This window comes from Peromyscus californicus, unplaced genomic scaffold, assembly GCF_007827085.1.
Source record: "Peromyscus californicus insignis strain IS unplaced genomic scaffold, ASM782708v3 Scaffold_18__1_contigs__length_77618521, whole genome shotgun sequence".
NCBI lineage: Eukaryota > Metazoa > Chordata > Mammalia > Rodentia > Cricetidae > Peromyscus > Peromyscus californicus.
Window position 1 is genome coordinate 11866313 of NW_026294480.1, and position 17967 is coordinate 11884279.

At 46.9% G+C, this 17967-nt stretch overlaps 1 protein-coding gene across 4 annotated transcripts in view; it reads left to right on the forward strand.

Moving 5' to 3' along the window:
• Trio (trio Rho guanine nucleotide exchange factor) overlaps nucleotides 1–17967 on the forward strand; it is a 313159-nt gene that overhangs the window by 120727 nt on the left and 174465 nt on the right. For all 4 annotated transcript variants that reach the window (XM_052743040.1, XM_052743043.1, XM_052743042.1 and 1 more), the window contains exons 4-7: nucleotides 950–1142; nucleotides 3203–3715; nucleotides 4904–5026; nucleotides 9150–9341. In XM_052743040.1, the coding sequence (XP_052599000.1) occupies nucleotides 950–1142; nucleotides 3203–3715; nucleotides 4904–5026; nucleotides 9150–9341 (1021 nt within the window). The remainder of the gene's footprint in view (nucleotides 1–949; nucleotides 1143–3202; nucleotides 3716–4903; nucleotides 5027–9149; nucleotides 9342–17967) is intronic.

Genomic DNA, 17967 nt, shown 5'->3' on the forward strand with positions numbered 1-17967 from the left:
CTCATCAGTTAACAATGCACAAAAGGCCAGTGAAATAAGTGGTTGCTTTTGACAGAATGCAACACCATATCGCCGAAGAATTAAAATCTTAAAGGCTTTTGAAGCCGAACCCTGTTTGAATCTTTCCTTTGTGGTCTGGTTCTATTCTCTGACCGAGGGAGGCGGGCAGGCATTATTAAGCTGCCCAGGTAAAAGGGCAATGCACTCTGGTTCTTGAGGTGGGTACTTCATGTGGGTTCTTCCCCAGGGAGCTTTCTCTAACATCCAAGCTGTTGGAGCTGCAGCTCTGTGGGGGACGGGGGGCTCACAAGCATGCCTGCTGGGGGGTGTATGCATGTTTGTGTGTAGGTAGATATACTTGTGTGGGTGTGGTCTTGGAAGGTCAGAAGAGGGAATTAGATGTCCTGCTCTAATGTTTCTGGCCTTACCCTGGAGTGTCTCTGAAGCTGGAGCTAGGCTGGCAGCCAGCAAGCCTCAGAATGCTGCTGTTTCCATCCTCCACAGTGCTGGAGTTACAGGCATGCATGGGCACACCGTTTCTCACTTATTTTGTTTGTTTAAGTGTTTTGCCTGCCTGTCTTATCTGTGCACCACCTACACACACACACACACACACACACACATACACACACACACACACACACACACACACACACACACACACACACACACACACACACACACACCATGCAGTAACCATGAAGGCCGGAAGAGGGCCTCAGATCCCCTGGGACTGGAGTTAGATATGGCTATGAGCTACCATGTGAGTGCTGGAAAGGGAACTTTGGTCCTCTGGAGGAACAGCCAATGCTCTTCATCTTAACACACCCCAGTTTTTTAATGTGGATGCTGGGGATTTGAACTCTGGTCCTCATACATACTTGTGCAGCAAGTGTTCTTACCAACTGAGCCATCTCTCTAACTCCTCAGCCTCTTTCTTTCTCTGTAGTGAAGAGGTCTGCAAGCGAGGTTTTACAGTGATTGTGGACATGCGTGGCTCCAAGTGGGACTCCATCAAGCCGCTGCTGAAGATCTTGCAGGAATCCTTCCCTTGCTGTATCCACATCGCTCTGATAATCAAGCCTGACAACTTCTGGCAGAAACAGAGGACGAATTTTGGCAGTTCTAAATTCGAATTTGAGGTAACATTCTCTGGGTAGCCAGATCTTAAACTCAAAGGCATGGTTAATAAGCTGATATATCCTCACCATGATGGGCTGATGACAGGTCTTTACAGCCGTGACTTATTGAGCAGGACCTAGATGTCTTATATACATATACTAAGTAGAATTAATTATTGCATTAAGTCAAAGACTTCGTTCCTTATCCCATTGTGGTAGCTTTTGACACAGGGGTTCATATTTCCGTCCTCTGGGATTAGGGTGTGGGGCCTCTGGAAGAAGCCTGTTCCTGGCACCTCACTTGAACAACTCCTCCTGTCAGCACAGGGCTGTGTGGCTGAAGATGTGTGGTGGTTGCTTCATCCTGGAGATGAGGGACCGGCAGAGGGATTGGGTTTATCCCTTCATTGATAGTGGGGAGAATCGCTGGCCACTTTATATGTGGAGTCTTGCGTTTGTCAAGTGGAGGTCGTCTTTTTGGAATTGTACAGTTCTGCATTCAGCTAGGCCTGGGCGATGGCTGTCAGGTGGTTATGAAAAGTAAACCAAAGCCTGCTGATTGATTTTCTTTCCTGCCGCGAGCCTCCACTCCTTAGGCCACTGCAGTTGTGACAAGGCTTTTGATGTGGTCAGTGTAATGCGGTGATTACAGGAGGAGAGTGTTCCAGACGGCTTGAAGCTTGGCTCGGGCTCTCTTCTGTAGCAGGACTGGAAGGGTTTCTTGTAATAACTTATAACCGTTCCTGGTGGAAGAGCTTGCTTTTCTGCCATGTCTGCCCGAGTATTAGGTTTCAGTGTACAAGAATCATGTTTTAAGGTAAATAATGTTACATAGTGAAGAGGTATCAGTTGCTGCACTTGGTAAAGTATCTCCTTGTGTGCACTACTTGATTTTAAAATGTCTTTCTATTGTGCTGATTTTCCTATCTGGAACTGGATTTTGATTTTAATTTAAATTTGAAACTACTTTGAAGTGGTTTAAGTGAACCATAAAGTATACTTTTAGCCTCATTTATAGTAAGTAATAATTTTGAAAGACAGTTTATTAGGTCTTAGATATTTGCTTAGTGGAAAATTCCAAGTGTGGTGTATTTTAATTATACATGTTCTCAGGAAAAAGTAGTAGTTTGCACTCATGGAAGGGTTTCGTAATCTCAGTTACTAGTAATCTCAGTTACTAGTCTCTTACTCTGGGCTCCTGAAGGTGCCTGCCTGGTTTCTTCCTGACCTGCTTGTCTCTGCATGGTTACCAGCCTCTCTGTGTGGCTGCCTGCATGGAGGTTACTGATGGTCCAGCAGATGATAGGCATAAGCCTCCTGTACCACTGCAGGCTAAAGGCAGCTCAGGCTTGAACTGCTCTCTCCAGCCTGGTTGCCTTGTGCTATTTCTTATACCAGCCAGCACAGAGATGTCAGTTCTAGGTTTCTGGCTGGTGATGGGTGCATTAGCCAGACTGTTTATCCTTCAGTTCTAGGCCAGCTCCTTCTCCTTTGCATCTTATCACCTCAACCTCATGTTTTTCTTGAGGCATCTTATCAGCATCGGTCTGCTTCCCCTTCCGATACACCAGGTGAAGTCGAGAGTTCTTGACTAGACTGTATAAACCCAAGTTTCATTGGTGTTAAACTGGGATGCAGGGCAGACTATGTACAGCGTTTGGACTGCACAGGACTGGCTGTAGCAAGCTATCACAGGGAAGGCAGTATTCCCCGTGTCTTTACTCTATGAAATCACTTTCACCAGCTCTCTTGTGAAGCCTGAGGTCTTATTAAGCTTAAGATTTAGTTCCTCTTCTCATTCTTAAGTGGAATCTGGTTGATTTGGGGCTTGTGAAATTCACAATTCTATGCTGCTAGGCATTCCCACTACAGTGTCACTTTCATAGAGTTTTCCATCATGCTGATGGTGCCCCTCACCTCTATATTTGTTCTGGGGAGACAGAACCAGACATAGGCTGGGTTTTCCATGAGCAGGTTGCTTTTTAACTTTGAAAACCTGTGTGTGACCACTGTAAGTTACAGGATGATATGACCACATAAAATTGGTTCAGCTTCTCATACATAATTTTTTTTCCCTTAAGACAAATATGGTCTCTTTAGAAGGCCTTACCAAAGTAGTTGATCCTTCCCAGCTAACTCCCGAGTTCGATGGCTGCCTGGAATACAACCACGAAGAATGGATTGAAATCAGAGTAGCTTTCGAGGACTACATTAGCAATGCAGCCCATATGCTGTCCCGGCTAGAGGAACTTCAGGATATCCTTGCAAAGAAGGAGTTGCCTCAGGACCTAGAGGGGGCTCGGAACATGATCGAGGAGCACTCGCAGCTGAAGAAGAAGGTGATTAAGGCTCCCATAGAGGACCTGGACTTAGAAGGGCAGAAGCTGCTTCAGCGGATTCAGAGCAGTGACAGTTTTCCCAAAAAGAACTCGGGCTCGGGCAATGCGGACCTGCAGAACCTCTTGCCCAAGGTGTCCACCATGCTGGACAGGCTGCACTCCACCCGGCAGCATCTGCATCAGATGTGGCATGTGCGGAAGCTGAAGCTGGACCAGTGCTTCCAGCTGCGGCTGTTTGAACAGGATGCCGAGAAGGTAAAAGCCGGGAGGGGCATGCCAGCCTGACAGAGGGGAGCTGCTGGGTCACGGGGTCTCCCAGCTAAGACTGATGTGGTAACGTGAGGAACAGAGGAGGAGGAAAGGGATAGGTCTGTAGCTCCAGTGTTCATCCCACAGCAAAGGCCATTTGGAGGCCATCCTTACAGTTTTATTCACAGTGAAATACAGTGCTGTTTTAGAAAGTCTGAGTGGGAACTGCCAATGGTTTGATGAGGAGTGCCTGAAAGGCAGGCAAGAATGATTTTTTTTTTTAAAGGACACATTGCATGATTGTGTTCTTAAAAGCAGTGATTATGTATAGATTTTCTGATAGCTGCCCTCTTCTCCAACAAAGCCAGCAAACCCTATTCAGACCTATACCGTGTCCTTTATAACAAAAGGTGAGTGATGCCATTAAAGATGAGTTACTAGGTGATGCGGGCAGTAATGTTCGATGTTCTCATGTTTCATTCTTGTGTGCTAGAGACCCCAGCTGGTCACAGTGAATGCTGGTTCATTACCCGATAACGTGTTCTTTGCAATGTGAAAGAAAACTTGCAAACAGGAGTGGCTTGCAAGCCATGGACATCGGTGAAGCAATCACTCTTAACTTGGGGTCATTGAGTTTGGTTTCTCCATGGGCTGGTAAACATACTGTAAAGTAAAAAACTACATTAGAAGTTTTTGATCCAGGATGCTAAAAGGACTTTTAGATACTGGGTGACAATCGGTATCACTGGCTTACATGATGCCTAGTCTTAAAACTCTCAAGTCCTTGGAAATATTTCCGTTAATGTTGTCAGGTTTCTGTGTCTGTCTTGCATGAGAGAGTGTACTGTTTCAGCTGTTAGTAATCTGCACAGATCCGAATGCAGAGAGACCCCAACACCCTAGTTCCAGCCTGTGTCTTCAGGGAGAGCAACATGACACACGGGCTACTTTCTAGAAGAAGGGGCCTGAGCACAGAAGACAGGAGCTTCTGTTAGGTTGAGGGAGCCAGCCGAGTTCCTCCTCATGAGACAAGACTTTCTTGGGGATCTGCTGCCTAAGAAGCTCTTGCTTGCTCTCAGAGGCTTAAACTCCTGCAAGTTCAGGAAGATCTCAGAGAAGCAAGCCACCCCGCCCCATCCCCGTAGCCCTTTCTCTTTCTGCAGTGACTCCAAGTTGTCTTTTCTCTTCTGGTAGATGTTTGACTGGATCACACACAACAAAGGCCTGTTTCTAAACAGCTACACGGAGATTGGGACCAGCCACCCTCATGCAATGGAGCTTCAGACGCAGCACAATCATTTTGCTATGAACTGTATGGTAAGCTGTTGTCAGAACCTGTGGAAAAATGGGAGCCAGTTAGTGGCTGGAGGCCTCACACCTCACCCAAGCTGTGTGGGGCCTTCAGAGTGACAGGGGGTGTAGAGGTGATAATTGTCACTTTTATTTCTTATGTGATTTTGGACAATCTGTTTGGCCTCTTTGACCCTGAGTTGCCTAATCTATGAAGTGAGTACATTGTCTTTCTTTGATATACTGTGTTATTTACTCTGTATATATAAAACACTTTGGCATGGCTTTCAAGATGTAGTTAGTGCCCAAGCAATCATAATGAACACCTTTAATGTTATCTAATTAAAGTAGGTAAGGAACTCCTAAAAGTATGGGTGATGTCCCTTCCCTCCTTCCCCCACATCGTTTCCTATCTTTCTTTAGATGTAAGCGTTTTTCTTATTTTCTACAGTACATTTGTGTTACTTTTCTCAATTAAACTTCAGTTAGGATATGATCACTGTATTGTGCTGTGGACAGCAGTTTGGGAGCTTTCTGGACCTTTCCTGTCCCTCATTCTGACACCTCCACGCGTCATCAGCCATCATGCATGCCAGACGAGGCCCACTGGCTTTCAGTCCTTACTCCTACTGCCTGAAGTGTTTTGAGGAACCTTAAAGAATGAAAGACTAAATACAAGTACATAAGTCGCCAGTCTCTAAAGGAACCCTATTAGGGAATACCAAGAATGACGCTCAGGCAAGCATAACATACAAGCTTGAGGATAAAGTCAAGGCATGAGTACTTGTAGTAGGGATGGCACATGGCCAGACGGTACAGGCTCTGTGGCCTGTGTGGATCACCATGCCCTGGTTGTGCTGAAAAATGATGGAGTCGTGGGGAATGAGAAACACAAAGACTGGTATAGTCTGCTCAGGAAATGAAAATGATGAAGGACTATGTAATTGAGTCTGTGGATGATCTCCATCCATGGTCCCCCAGGAGGACCACTTCAGTGGACAGGAAAATGATGAAGGACTATAGAATCAAGTCTGTGGATGATCTCCATCCTTGGTCCCCCAGGAGGACCATTTCAGTGGACATGAAAATGGTGACGATGGAATCGAGTCTGTGGATGATCTCCGTCCATGGTCCCCCAGGAGGACCATTTCAGTGGACATGAAAATGGTGACGATGGAATCGAGTCTGTGGATGATCTCTGTCTGTGGTCCCCCAGGAGGACCGTTTCAGTGGACATGAAAATGGTGACGATGGAATCGAGTCTGTGGATGATCTCCGTCTGTGGTCCCCCAGGAGGACCGTTTCAGTGGACATGAAAATGGTGACGATGGAATCGAGTCTGTGGATGATCTCCGTCTGTGGTCCCCCAGGAGGACCGTTTCAGTGGACATGAAAATGGTGACGATGGAATCGAGTCTGTGGATGATCTCTGTCCGTGGTCCCCCAGGAGGACCGTTTCAGTGGACATGAAAATGGTGACGATGGAATCGAGTCTGTGGATGATCTCTGTCCGTGGTCCCCCAGGAGGACCGTTTCAGTGGACATGAAAATGGTGACGATGGAATCGAGTCTGTGGATGATCTCTGTCCGTGGTCCCCCAGGCAGACTGTTTCAGTGGACATGAAAATGGTGACGATGGAATGGAGTCTGTGGATGATCTCTGTCCGTGGTCCCCCAGGAGGACCGTTTCAGTGGACATGAAAATGGTGACTATGGAATTGAGTCTGTGGATGATCTCCGTCTGTGGTCCCCCAGGAGGACCATTTCAGTGGCCTGCTCTTCTCTCATTCTAACAGTTCTAACCAAGAGCCTCGGCATGTACTCTCCTGACAGACATCTTAAGGATTCAGAGAAAACGGCATTAGCAAATCTGTGCGGGACCTTCCCCCACTTTTTCCAGGGTACTCTTGAGGAGAGAGGGATAAGAAAATGTCAGGTAGAATGATAGAAGAGAGACAGAGACACAGGATAGCTTTGGGAGGACCTGGGTCAATACCCAACAGCCCAGAACTTTATTCAAAAGGACCTTTTATAACAATGCCCAGGGGCGAGGCAAAGACCTCCCCCTTGCTGGATACAGCCAAGTGCAGACTCTTCCAAACACCTGGTAACCACGCCCCTGGTCAAACTATCCCCTTACGCAGCCCTGCTGGGTAAAGCAAGCACAGATTCTTGGACCCTGAGTAATTTGGGCTGCCACACAAATCCAGCCATTTTAGGAGATAAGGGAGAGAGATAAGGGACAGGAGGGGGAATGTAGATGGAAATGGAAGGTGTCACTCCTGAGTCTCTCCCCATGGAGACAAGTATGTGAGACCTACCGCCAGAGCAGAGAAGATACAAGCCTCAGTTTCCCCATGTGACAGAGTATCTGATACCCACAGCCAGAGCAGAGAAGATACAAGCCTCAGTTTCCCCATGTGACAGAGTATCTGATACCCACAGCCAGAGCAGAGAAGATTCAAGCCTCAGTTTCAGAGCTTTCAGCCCACACTTGCTTGGCTCTTACTTCTGACACTGATAATTCTAAGGCAGGAAGTGTGTGCGAATCAGGGTTGCCTCAAGGGAACCAGGGAGCAGACAAAGTGAAGGGAGCTGGGGTCCCAGTAGACCCTGCAGAGGCACACCCACTTCCTGTAGCTAGACCCATCTCCTGGTAGTGCCATCAGCTGGGGCCAAAGCTTAGCAAATGTTCAATGTGTGAGTCTTCAGGAGACACCCCAGATCCCTAGCACCTTGCTTTTCATTTAAAGGAAGCTAGTTCAGCATTAATATACCCACACAAACCAGGAAGCATCTTCTCACCTGCCGTCACAGCCTCTGAAGTACTCTCTGCCTCTGCTGCTGCTTTGGACCTGCAAGGTCTGTGAGCCTCTGTAAAGGAATGTGGGGTGGACTTGTGTGGCCTCTCAACCCCGTGTGGAACAACTCCACCAGGTTCTGGTTGGGTGGTAGTAGGGAGGATCAACAGAAGAGGGTGCAGGGAGAGACCAAAGGAGAGAGTGCTGTAGGTTAGGGGTGGGACTCAGGTGACCTGCGGCAGGGAGGAAGGAGGTGCTGCTGATGTGGCTGCTCACGGGTGGGAAGGCAGAGAAGGGCCCCGAAGAAGGGATTGGGCAGACTAAATTAAGAGTGAATAGCAGCCGGGCGGTGGTGGCGCACGCCTTTAATCCCAGCACTCGGGAGGCAGAGCCAGGTGGATCTCTGTGAGTTCGAGGCCAGCCTGGACTACCAAGTGAGTTCCAGGAAAGGCGCAAAGCTACACAGAGAAACCCTGTCTCGAAAAACCAAAAAAAAAAAAAAAAAAAAAAAAAAAAGAGTTAATAGCAGAAGCCAGACCAGAACATGACAAGGTCACAAAAGTAAAAATACATGAATAATCTGGAATTTGTTGATTGTGGGCCTCCACTTCCATGTCCTCCCCCCCCCCCCCCCTTGATTGTGGCGATGAACTAAAAACAGAGTGGAATTTAGAAAGCCACAACCATGTAAGATCATGCAAAAAGGAAAAAGCAGGTTTGGTTTCATTTTTAAAATCCCGTATGCTGATTGCTTTCTGTCAACTTAGCTCAACAGAGCAGAAGAGCGTGACTGAGTCTCAGCGCAGCATCATTCCTCCTGTACCTTGATTCACACTCCTGGGAGAGAGTGGGTCCATTTGAGGGAGGTTTTCTGTTGGCACAAAAGGTGGCTTGGGTTTGTACAGAAAGGAGAGCTTGTCCTCACACAAACAGCCTTGGTTGCTCAGTATCTATTTGTCAATCCCTGGGTTCTAGTCTGGTTCCTTCAATTTTTTGGGATTATTTGTGAGCGGGCCTGCCATCTGGATCCTTGCCAGGGTTGGAAGCCAAGGAGTGAGTAATAGGATATTTGTGTGGACCCCCTTGTGTGTTTGATTGCTTTGTGCCTAACAATTATGCCTTTCAGTGAGTTGATTGATAATATTACAGTTTTAAAAGCAGAATTTGGAATCCAACTCAGGACGTATGGAAATCCAGAGAGTGAGATACTTGACGTAGGATGCCAGGTGATTCTGCTTTTAGAACTAGGGAACTGTTAGTAGGCTGACCACAAAGGCTCTCTGGGCTTCTTAGGAAGGAGTCTCCTGTCTGCATCCTCCAGTGAACCTCTCCCTCTGCCTCCTCTGCAGAACGTGTATGTAAATATAAACCGCATAATGTCAGTGGCCAATCGCTTGGTGGAGTCAGGCCACTACGCCTCTCAGCAGATTAAGCAGATTGCAAATCAGTTGGAACAGGAGTGGAAGGCATTTGCGGCAGCCTTGGACGAGCGCAGCACCTTGTTGGACATGTCCTCCATCTTTCACCAGAAGGCTGAAAAGGTCAGTCCCTGTAAACCCCAGCCCACAAGGAAAGAGCCGGAACATGTCTCCCCCTAGCCGTCTTGTGTAACTTAGGGGTCTTCATACAAGGTTTACTGTGAGCTCTGCCGTCTCTCAGCCTCAAGGTGAAATCCATGCTGTCTGTCGGTCTGTCTGTCTGTCTGTCGCGGTGCACGCTTAGGTAGTTGCACACTTCAGCTCTTTACATTTGCTTGCTTATTCATTTTGCATCTGAGATAGAGGCTCTGTGTGTGGTTCAGGCTGGCCTGGGGCTGGCTGTGTCGCACAGCCTGCTTCACACTGGCGAGACCCCGTGCCCATACCGCCAATGCTGGGGCTACAGGGGTGTCCACCATGCCCGACTTCATTTTTGTTTTTCAGGGTGGTGGTGTTTTTTCCCTTTCCCATTGTAAAATAACAAAAGTCCCCACAAACTTGCTCAGGAGGATTGTTTCAGAGCATGAAAACAGCCACTGTCCCCGTGCCCTGTGTGTGTCTGGTGTATGATAACACAAGTTGTGTCTCTCTGGCCTGAAGTATGTGGGAAAGGGGTCAGGGTTCAGGGTTCTGCTAAAGACTGTATGGTTAAACACCCTTACTCGGAAAACTGTTTTGTTTCCAAAGGTTGTTTTTGTGTAGCTCGGAAGTTTCCGATTTCAGATTTTCTCACTAACAGTGTTTCTTCTGTAATAGTGAGCAGCAGCTGCTGTTCCCACCCCATCCTCTCTCTGTTACTCCCTCCCTCCCCCCCTGCGCGCCCCCACCCTCGTCACCCTTTATTCTCTTCATCGGAATGCTGCAGGCTGTGGAATGCCTCGCACGAGCTTCTCCATCAGGGTGCTGTGGAGGGGCTCCCAGTTCTTGGTAGCCCAGCCAGCTGTGCATCTCTGCAGCTGGCTGAGCCTTCCACGATGGTTCTAAGAGGTACAGCTGGCTTCAAGCCTAGTCTCTCAATTGGCAGTGTCCCATCTTGGCAGAGGTGGCAGTGGGTGTCCTTGTGTTTCTTTGTCAGGGAAAGAGTACTTCAAGGGGGCCTCCGCACCAGCGCCCTGCCCATTCACTTTCTCTGTCCAGGACTGGTAAGCTTACTGGTGCCCCGCTGCAAAGATGGCGAAAGACTAGTCCAGCCTTTTGGCCTTCTGCAGCCACAGGGAGGCCGTGCCAGCCAGGGCTGAGTGGGCATGGCTTTTGGGCCGGCGGTTTGCCGCCATTACTGAGGGTTATAGATCCTGACTTCACATTGGCTTTGTGGGCTGAGGTGCTGTTTGACAGAATCTTGTTTAAGAGAGGGTTTGCGGATCCAATGCCTCACACCTCAGCTCAGGCACACCTGTCTGAATAGACCCTGGGAAGGCAGCAAAAAGTGAGAGATTGCTTTGTGACTCTGATGGTATTGCAGGGAGCGTGCTGTCAATGAAAGAACTTTGCAAAGGTCCCTAACGTACTGTGCAGGGACCTTTTGCTGTGAAGACTGTCGGGGCAGAGGTAGGTAGTGACTTATTTAAAAGGAAGATGTAATGTTGGTGTAGCTTTCTCTCTTTTGAAGGGAGAAGACTGCCTTTGTAAGGATTTGCATGCTGGTTCTGAGAAGGACAAAGTTTCTTTTTGTCTCAAAGCAGTCTCTGTGGATGAGAGAAGTTGTCAATAAAACTAAGCAGAGGCCCCGGCTTGCCCAGGGTTTCAGCAAGGCAGTCTTGTGTTGCACAAGATAGTAATTAGCAATGATCTCAACCCTAGAAACCTTTAAAGTGTGAAGCAAGGAAAGAAGCTAGTGGAATATAAACAGGAAAAACAATCCTAATGGCATCACATGAAAGCGATGAGTGAGGCCTTCAGATTTCACTCTTGGGATGTCTTACTAACTGAGCACTTAACCGTTTGTATGACCAAGGGTAAACAAACCCACACATGGAACGTGGTTTAAAGTAGCAGGCTTCTTCTTCAGCATGAACTAGCATGCTCTCCATGACCCTGTGGCTACCTTGGCTCCTTAGGGTGCAGAGCAGATGCACTTGAACACCTGACATCATTGCTGAAGAAAGGCAGATGTATGTCTTACCTGCCTCATCTTGAAGAGCCATGCTGTGTGGCTGTAGCAACTCACTAAGCCAAGAGGTGATGAATTGCTGTTGGGGATGGGAGGCTCCAGAAATGTACGGAGACGATAGGAACACTAGGAGCTGTACCAAGCTTTTTCTTTTAGGCCACTAACCAGCTTCCAAATCATGACATGGAGACTTATTAGTTCTGAATGCTCAGCCTAGCTTAAGCTCATCTCTGGCTAGCTCTTTTAACTTTTAATCTGTTTCGTTTATCTACCTTCTGCCTCTGGGCTTTTTACCTCTTCTTCCTTTCTTGCTGTCTCTATGTCTGGCAGGCTGACGGCTGCCTGGCTTCTCGCTCCGGGCCTGTCTCTTGTTCTCTCTTCCTCTCATCTTCTTCTTTCTCCTCTGGAGCCCAGATTTCTCCTCCTACACGAGAGGATTTATTCTCTCTGCCCCCCAGCCTCACCCATCCCTCTCCTGCCTAGCTGTTGGCCGTTCAGCTTGTTATTAGACCAATCAGGTGCCTTAGGCAGGCAAGGCGAAACAAATGCAACACATCTTTACATAACTAAACAAATGCAGCATGAACAAATGTAATACATCCTTACGTTGTTAAATAAGTGCAGCATAAACAAATGTAACCATCATATTCGACAGCATAACAAATGTAACACATCTTTACACAGTTAAAATCATATTCCACAGCAAGGGGCAGGGCACCTGACTTGCGGTCGTGGGAGACAGTCTAGAGTCTCTATGGAGGGATTCAGAACTGTGAATAAACCCAGATCAGTTGCTGCTCTGACTTACTTAAAAATAATCTAGAAATATGCATGCTATGGGGACATCTCTTCACCCATGTTCTACTAATAAACATTTCAGACTTGCAGCAAAGTTGAAAGAGCCAGAGGTATTCTTGTTTGGGTGAAATGAATGATTTTAATTTATAAACGAGAAGACTGTGTTACTAGAGGGAAATTCATGGGATCCTGTCTGGGCTTCACAGTGCCCCAGGTCTCTGCACTGACCAGAGAGGAGGTACAGCTAGCTTAGGAAGGGCTGGAGAAGAGCGGGCACTGCCTGAGTTCTGGGCCTTGGTGAGTCCTGTGCCCAGACACCCGGCATGTGCAGGAGGAGCAGTAGGGGACTTCTGCAAGGGTTTGCTTATGTTCTTCCCCTTACCAAACAGCAGAAACAGTCAAGGAGTTCTTCCAGCACGGGGAAAACTGCAGCGAATAAGGCCAAGTCGGGTAGGTGGGCTCTGCAGGTGGGCTCTGCTCTCTCTTTGTGCTTAAGCTGTCTCATAGCACATCCAGAGAGGACCAGAAAAGTGGACACCATGAGTTAGGTTTTCATCTCAGTTCCCTCTTTGACTCCCATCCAGGATTTTCACGAGGAACTTAAATCTGATTAGGGGACACAGTGCTCAAATGCGTGGCCCACTAACTGCCTTGCTGATGGAAGCCGGTTTCTCTGTGAGGGTTACGTGCCTCAGCGAATGCTTAGCACCCCACCTTCGTCCCCATGAACTCTAAAACTCATTGGTGTTTACCAGTGACTCTAAGTCATCGAGAATCGTGCTTCACAGATGTTATGTTTTCCAAAGATGTCACCATCGTTCTCTCATCCCGGGTCTCCACAGATGGTCAGGAGTCAGCGTCAATTTGTAGCAGACAGGAAGATGGGCCTCCATTGTTAGTGACTTTATGGTAGATACCATCTAGGGGCCTGCCTTTACTTAGCTGGGTCATGTGGCATATCCTCCGACCCTTTGTTTTAGGAAGATTTCATAGCAAGTATTTTTGGAATTATATATATATTTTTTTTTGGTTTTTCGAGACAGGGTTGGAATTATATTTTTAAACAACAAATTAAAATGACTTGATTTTTACTATATTTTAAAATCTCTTGAGTTTTAGTGTTAAGAACAGAGTTTGTGTCCCATGGCTAGCTTGTCACCACATGTGGCTTTTGAAGCCACTTAAGGTTAAATGAAATTAAGTAATAGACTCATAATGAAAATAAGTATGAATTAAAGGAAAATTGAATTGTTCACTGTGTCCGTGTTGCCATGCACATGTGGCCGGCAACTGTGCGGCTAGACCACAGACACGTGTTTCCACGGCTGCAGCACTGTTAGTGCTGAGCCGGCCCGTGCAGAGCGAGCTAGAACAGGATTGCCTTGTCTCATCTACGGCTTGAGTGGCTTTCTGTGCTTTAACAGTCAAAAATAAATTAACCACCAGTGGTTTTGTAGTTTTTGGATGTTTGCACAGCTTTTAACAAAATGAAATTAGGCTAAAGATCATTTCGTCCTTCAGTCAGCCTGGTGGAATCAATGGGGCCAGAGACATAACGGTCCAGACAGTTGGCACAGCAGGATTTGCCCATGCTCCTAAGCCTGGGCCTTGCATGGAGGTCTGTGGCTTGAGTCAGTCCTCAGCAAAATAGCTGCTCTGCACTTGCATTAATATTCATATAAAACTACACTTCTCATTAACATATAAAAAGACAGCATTCACTTAAAGTGACGTGTGTTTTTATTAGGCTGGGGGATGGCTCAGTGGGTAAAGCACGTGCCGCGTAAGCATGAGGACCTGAGTTCAATCCCCAGCATTCGTGTAAAGCTGGATGCATTAGTGCGTCTCTGTAATCCCACAACTCCTGTGGTGAGAGCAGAGGTGCAGATTGGGGGGTCCTCAGCAGCCTGCAGGCTAGCCAGCCCGATGGATGCAAGTGTGAACAACAGGAGCCCCGGAGAGCAAGGACCAGTGTCCGCACTGTGGTGTAAGATGAAGTGCTAAACCGTCTTATTCATAAAAACCCGGAGCCAGATATTGGGGTAAAAACTGAGAAATCAGGGAAGCAGAAAGAAGCCAGTCACGTTCTTACCACTAGAAATCCTCAGCCAAAGAGAGGGTTACTTCTGTATACTCCGGTCTATATCTTTACTGTCTCTGCCATCTCACTTCCTCTCTCTGCCCAGCTACATCACTTCCTCTTTCTGTCCAGCTCTATCACTTCCTGTCTGTCTGTACAGACCTCCAGACCTCTATGGTTGACTAGCACTGAGAATTAAAGGCGTGTGCCACCATAGCTGGCTCTGTTCCCAATGTGACCTTAAACTCACAGACATCCGGATGAATCCCTGCATTCCAAATGCTAGAATTAAAGGTGTGTGCTACCATTACCTGACTTCTATGTTTAATATGGTGGCTGGCTTTTTCCTCGGATCTCCATGCAAGCTTCATTTATTAGAGCACAAATAAAATATCACAACACTGTGGTACTTGCAGTCGCACACAAACACACACCTGAACGAACAGACACACCTGAACACACACACACACCTGAACACACACATACACACCTGAACACACACACACACACACACACACACACAAATGTATAAAACAAAGGACAGTGATTTATACACGATTGTCCTCTTATGGAATATACATTTGGGTGATTTAGGCATGGGTCTGAGTTAAATAATTGAAAAGAATAGACTACCACTAAAGTATCCCTTTGGAAGCAAAGAATATGCAATATTCCCATATTAACTTTATTTTATTTTTTAAGTAAACCTTTTTTGCAAATGCTTTTCTTCAGAGTCAAGACTTAATTCTTGGTTTGTGGTAATAACAATATTCTCATGGAGTGGGAAGGATTTAGGGTGTCTGGAAACAGTAGCATATTAAGAAGTAGGCTGGTGGTGTGCAGAGTGATCACCGGCATGTTTGGTTCATGTCAAACTTGCTGTTTGCTCCAGGTTTCTGTATTGGTGCCTGTGAGCTAGATTCATGGTCCATGCATGGACGCGCTCACATGCACTGTGATTTCCATGGCCAGAGGAGAGAAAAGTGTTCTGTTATTATAGAATTCAGTTATTATCTAGAAACGAAAGCAAAGTGAGATGAGACAGAGAAAGGAACTCTGAGGTTTGTGCTCGAGTGTGTTCGTCTCATTGTCAACCACTTGGTTTTTCTCAGGAGGAGAAATCCTTCTGAGTAATAATCGGATAGTTCACAGTCTAGGACATTTCAGTCCCTCTCTGTCTCCTCCACCGCCTGTGCCAGGCAGAGTCGTGAGGAGGTGGGGAAGGGGATATTGAGGGAGGGGTGGTTTGGAAATAATTGCTTGGAGGACCCTAGCTCCAAGGTACACGCTTAGAGTAAATTAGTCTGCTAAGGAATTATTCAAGGCCTCATTCTGAAGCTGTCAGTCATTTCTTCCTTACTCATTACACTCAACTTTGCAGAGTATCTGAGGTAACTCCTTTTCATCTTCTGTTCAGGATTACTGAAAAAGAGACATCTTGGGTTGGCTCAAGTAAGAGAGCTCTCAGCAGCTAAGAACATTAGCTGCTCTTCCAGAGGTCCAGGGTTCAATTCCCAGCACCCATATGACAGCTCATAACTGTCAATAACTCCAGTTCCAGTGGATCTGGCACCTACAACAGCAATTAGCAAGGCAATTCCACGTAATTTATCTGGTAATTAAAAGAGGTTTATTTCAGGGGCAACTTACAGCCACTAAGGGTCAGCTACAGGATCTGAGAGAGATGAGGTGCAGTCCAGCATAGTTCTCTGGAGAACTCTGACCTGGTCTGTAATCTAGCCTACAGGTCCACGAAGAGCCAATAGAGCAAGCATGTTCGCATAAGGGGTCTCGTCTAGGCCATGCCCCAGGGGCAGGTCATAGTTACTTGCTGCCATACTAGGGGCAGTGTTTCAAGGTCAAAGCTGGAACAGCTACCCAGTACATCTCCCCCTTTTGTCTAAATAAGAAAATTCTAACCTAATACAAAACTATATACAATAGGAATGACTATCAAATATTGTCCAGGAGGAATAAGGGATAATGACCTAGACAAGATGGAATTACAACCAAAGCACATAATAAATAAATTCTGGGGGAAAAAAAGACATCTTAAAAACGAGTTTTCTTCAGGATTACAAGCTCTGCCTTTCCCTGTGCTGGGACCCCGTCAGGCCTATGCATCCCGCTAATGAGTGTGGCCTCTACCTGAGGTACATAGAAACTGAAACATGGCATCAGGTTGTGCATAAAGAAAGAACTTTTTATTATTATTATTATGTAGTCATCCAGCAGGCTGCTGGGAGGCTCCTACAGAGGAGGGGCCAGGGAGAGCCTCCTGTGGATTGGATGGGAGCTTCTAGGTTCCTCTGCCAGGAATGGGTGTCCGTGTGCCTCTTCACCGGTGTCATGTTTCTTCCCTGAAGGAGTTCTGTCTTGTGGGGAGGATTTTGACCCAGTGCCATGAGAAGGCCGTTGCTCGAGTTGATCTGGCTTCCTCTGCATGTCCGTTCTTGAAAAGCCCATTGCAAACTATCTTTGAGTCAAACCTAGAAGTTTTTCTTGAAAAACAACTTAAGTATTTTGTTATTTCAGGAATCTCCTGGGTGGATCCAGTCCTGTACTGATTTTAGTTGTTTCAAAAACTGGAAATGAATGAATGCACAGAGATTTGATGCGGTGGCCTCTGGCACTGCTCCCCATTAAACTGTAAACTAGGGTAGCATCTAATTAATGCAGTGTGCCGTAAAAAGCGTCTTACCTCTTCTTAGGAGTACACTGTAAGTCTATGTTTGGGGTGCTTGGCAGTGGCTATTGTCTTTGAGCTAATTAATTGCTGGCTTGGACCTGATGACTTATAAATAAAGGTGGCTAACGCAGCCAATGCATATTGGAAGAGGGTTTCCAATGACTTATTAATTGGTACTAAGTGCACAAACAGAGGAAGAGAGTGAAACAGCGCTGAAGATTACTCAGCAGCATCCGGCCTGCCTGTCCTGATTGACATTTATAGAACACGCTACCAAAGAAACACTTAAAATACGCCAGGGGGGTGGTGGTGGTGGTTGTGTGTGTCTGTATGTGTGGGAGGAGAGGTCTGGAGTAATCTTACTATGACTTTGATTGCCTTGAGAGCATTAGGAGACTGCATAGAAGTGGCGATGGCAATAGTCAGTGGTTCTCATGGTGGTTGAGGGTTGCTTGAAGACACCAGAAACCACAGGCTGTCTGGTGTCACTGCTGGGTGACCTGACTTCAGACCCTGAGATTTGCATGTACAGAGGATTCCATGAGCAGTCAGTACGTGGGTGACTTGTCTCTCTGAAGCTCCTGTATACTGTGAATAACTTGAAGGTTGCTCTCCTTGTCCTGAGAGTTACACTGCCTTCCCTCTCCCAGCCGCCTACCCTCTGCCTTTCCTGCCTTTCCTGCCGAGCATAGGCCTGTGAGGGACTGGCCTCAAAGAGGTTAAACCCATCATCTGGGTTGCCATCTATTTGGCTTAATTGAATTAGCCTCTTTAATTGGGCCTTCTGTGCTTTCTTTTGACACTTAACTGTGAAGGATTCTGATAGCATCTCCCTAGGAAATTTCACAGTGATTTATCACTATTGATGAGTGCTGGAGGTGGATGGTGGTGGTAGGAGGGGGGGGGGACAGGGGGAGGAAATGAGGTGGCCTTGGAACAGCAGTCAGCATTCCAAGCTGAACATTCCAGGCTACCTCACCAATCTCCTCCTGACGGTTCTCCTGAAAGCCTG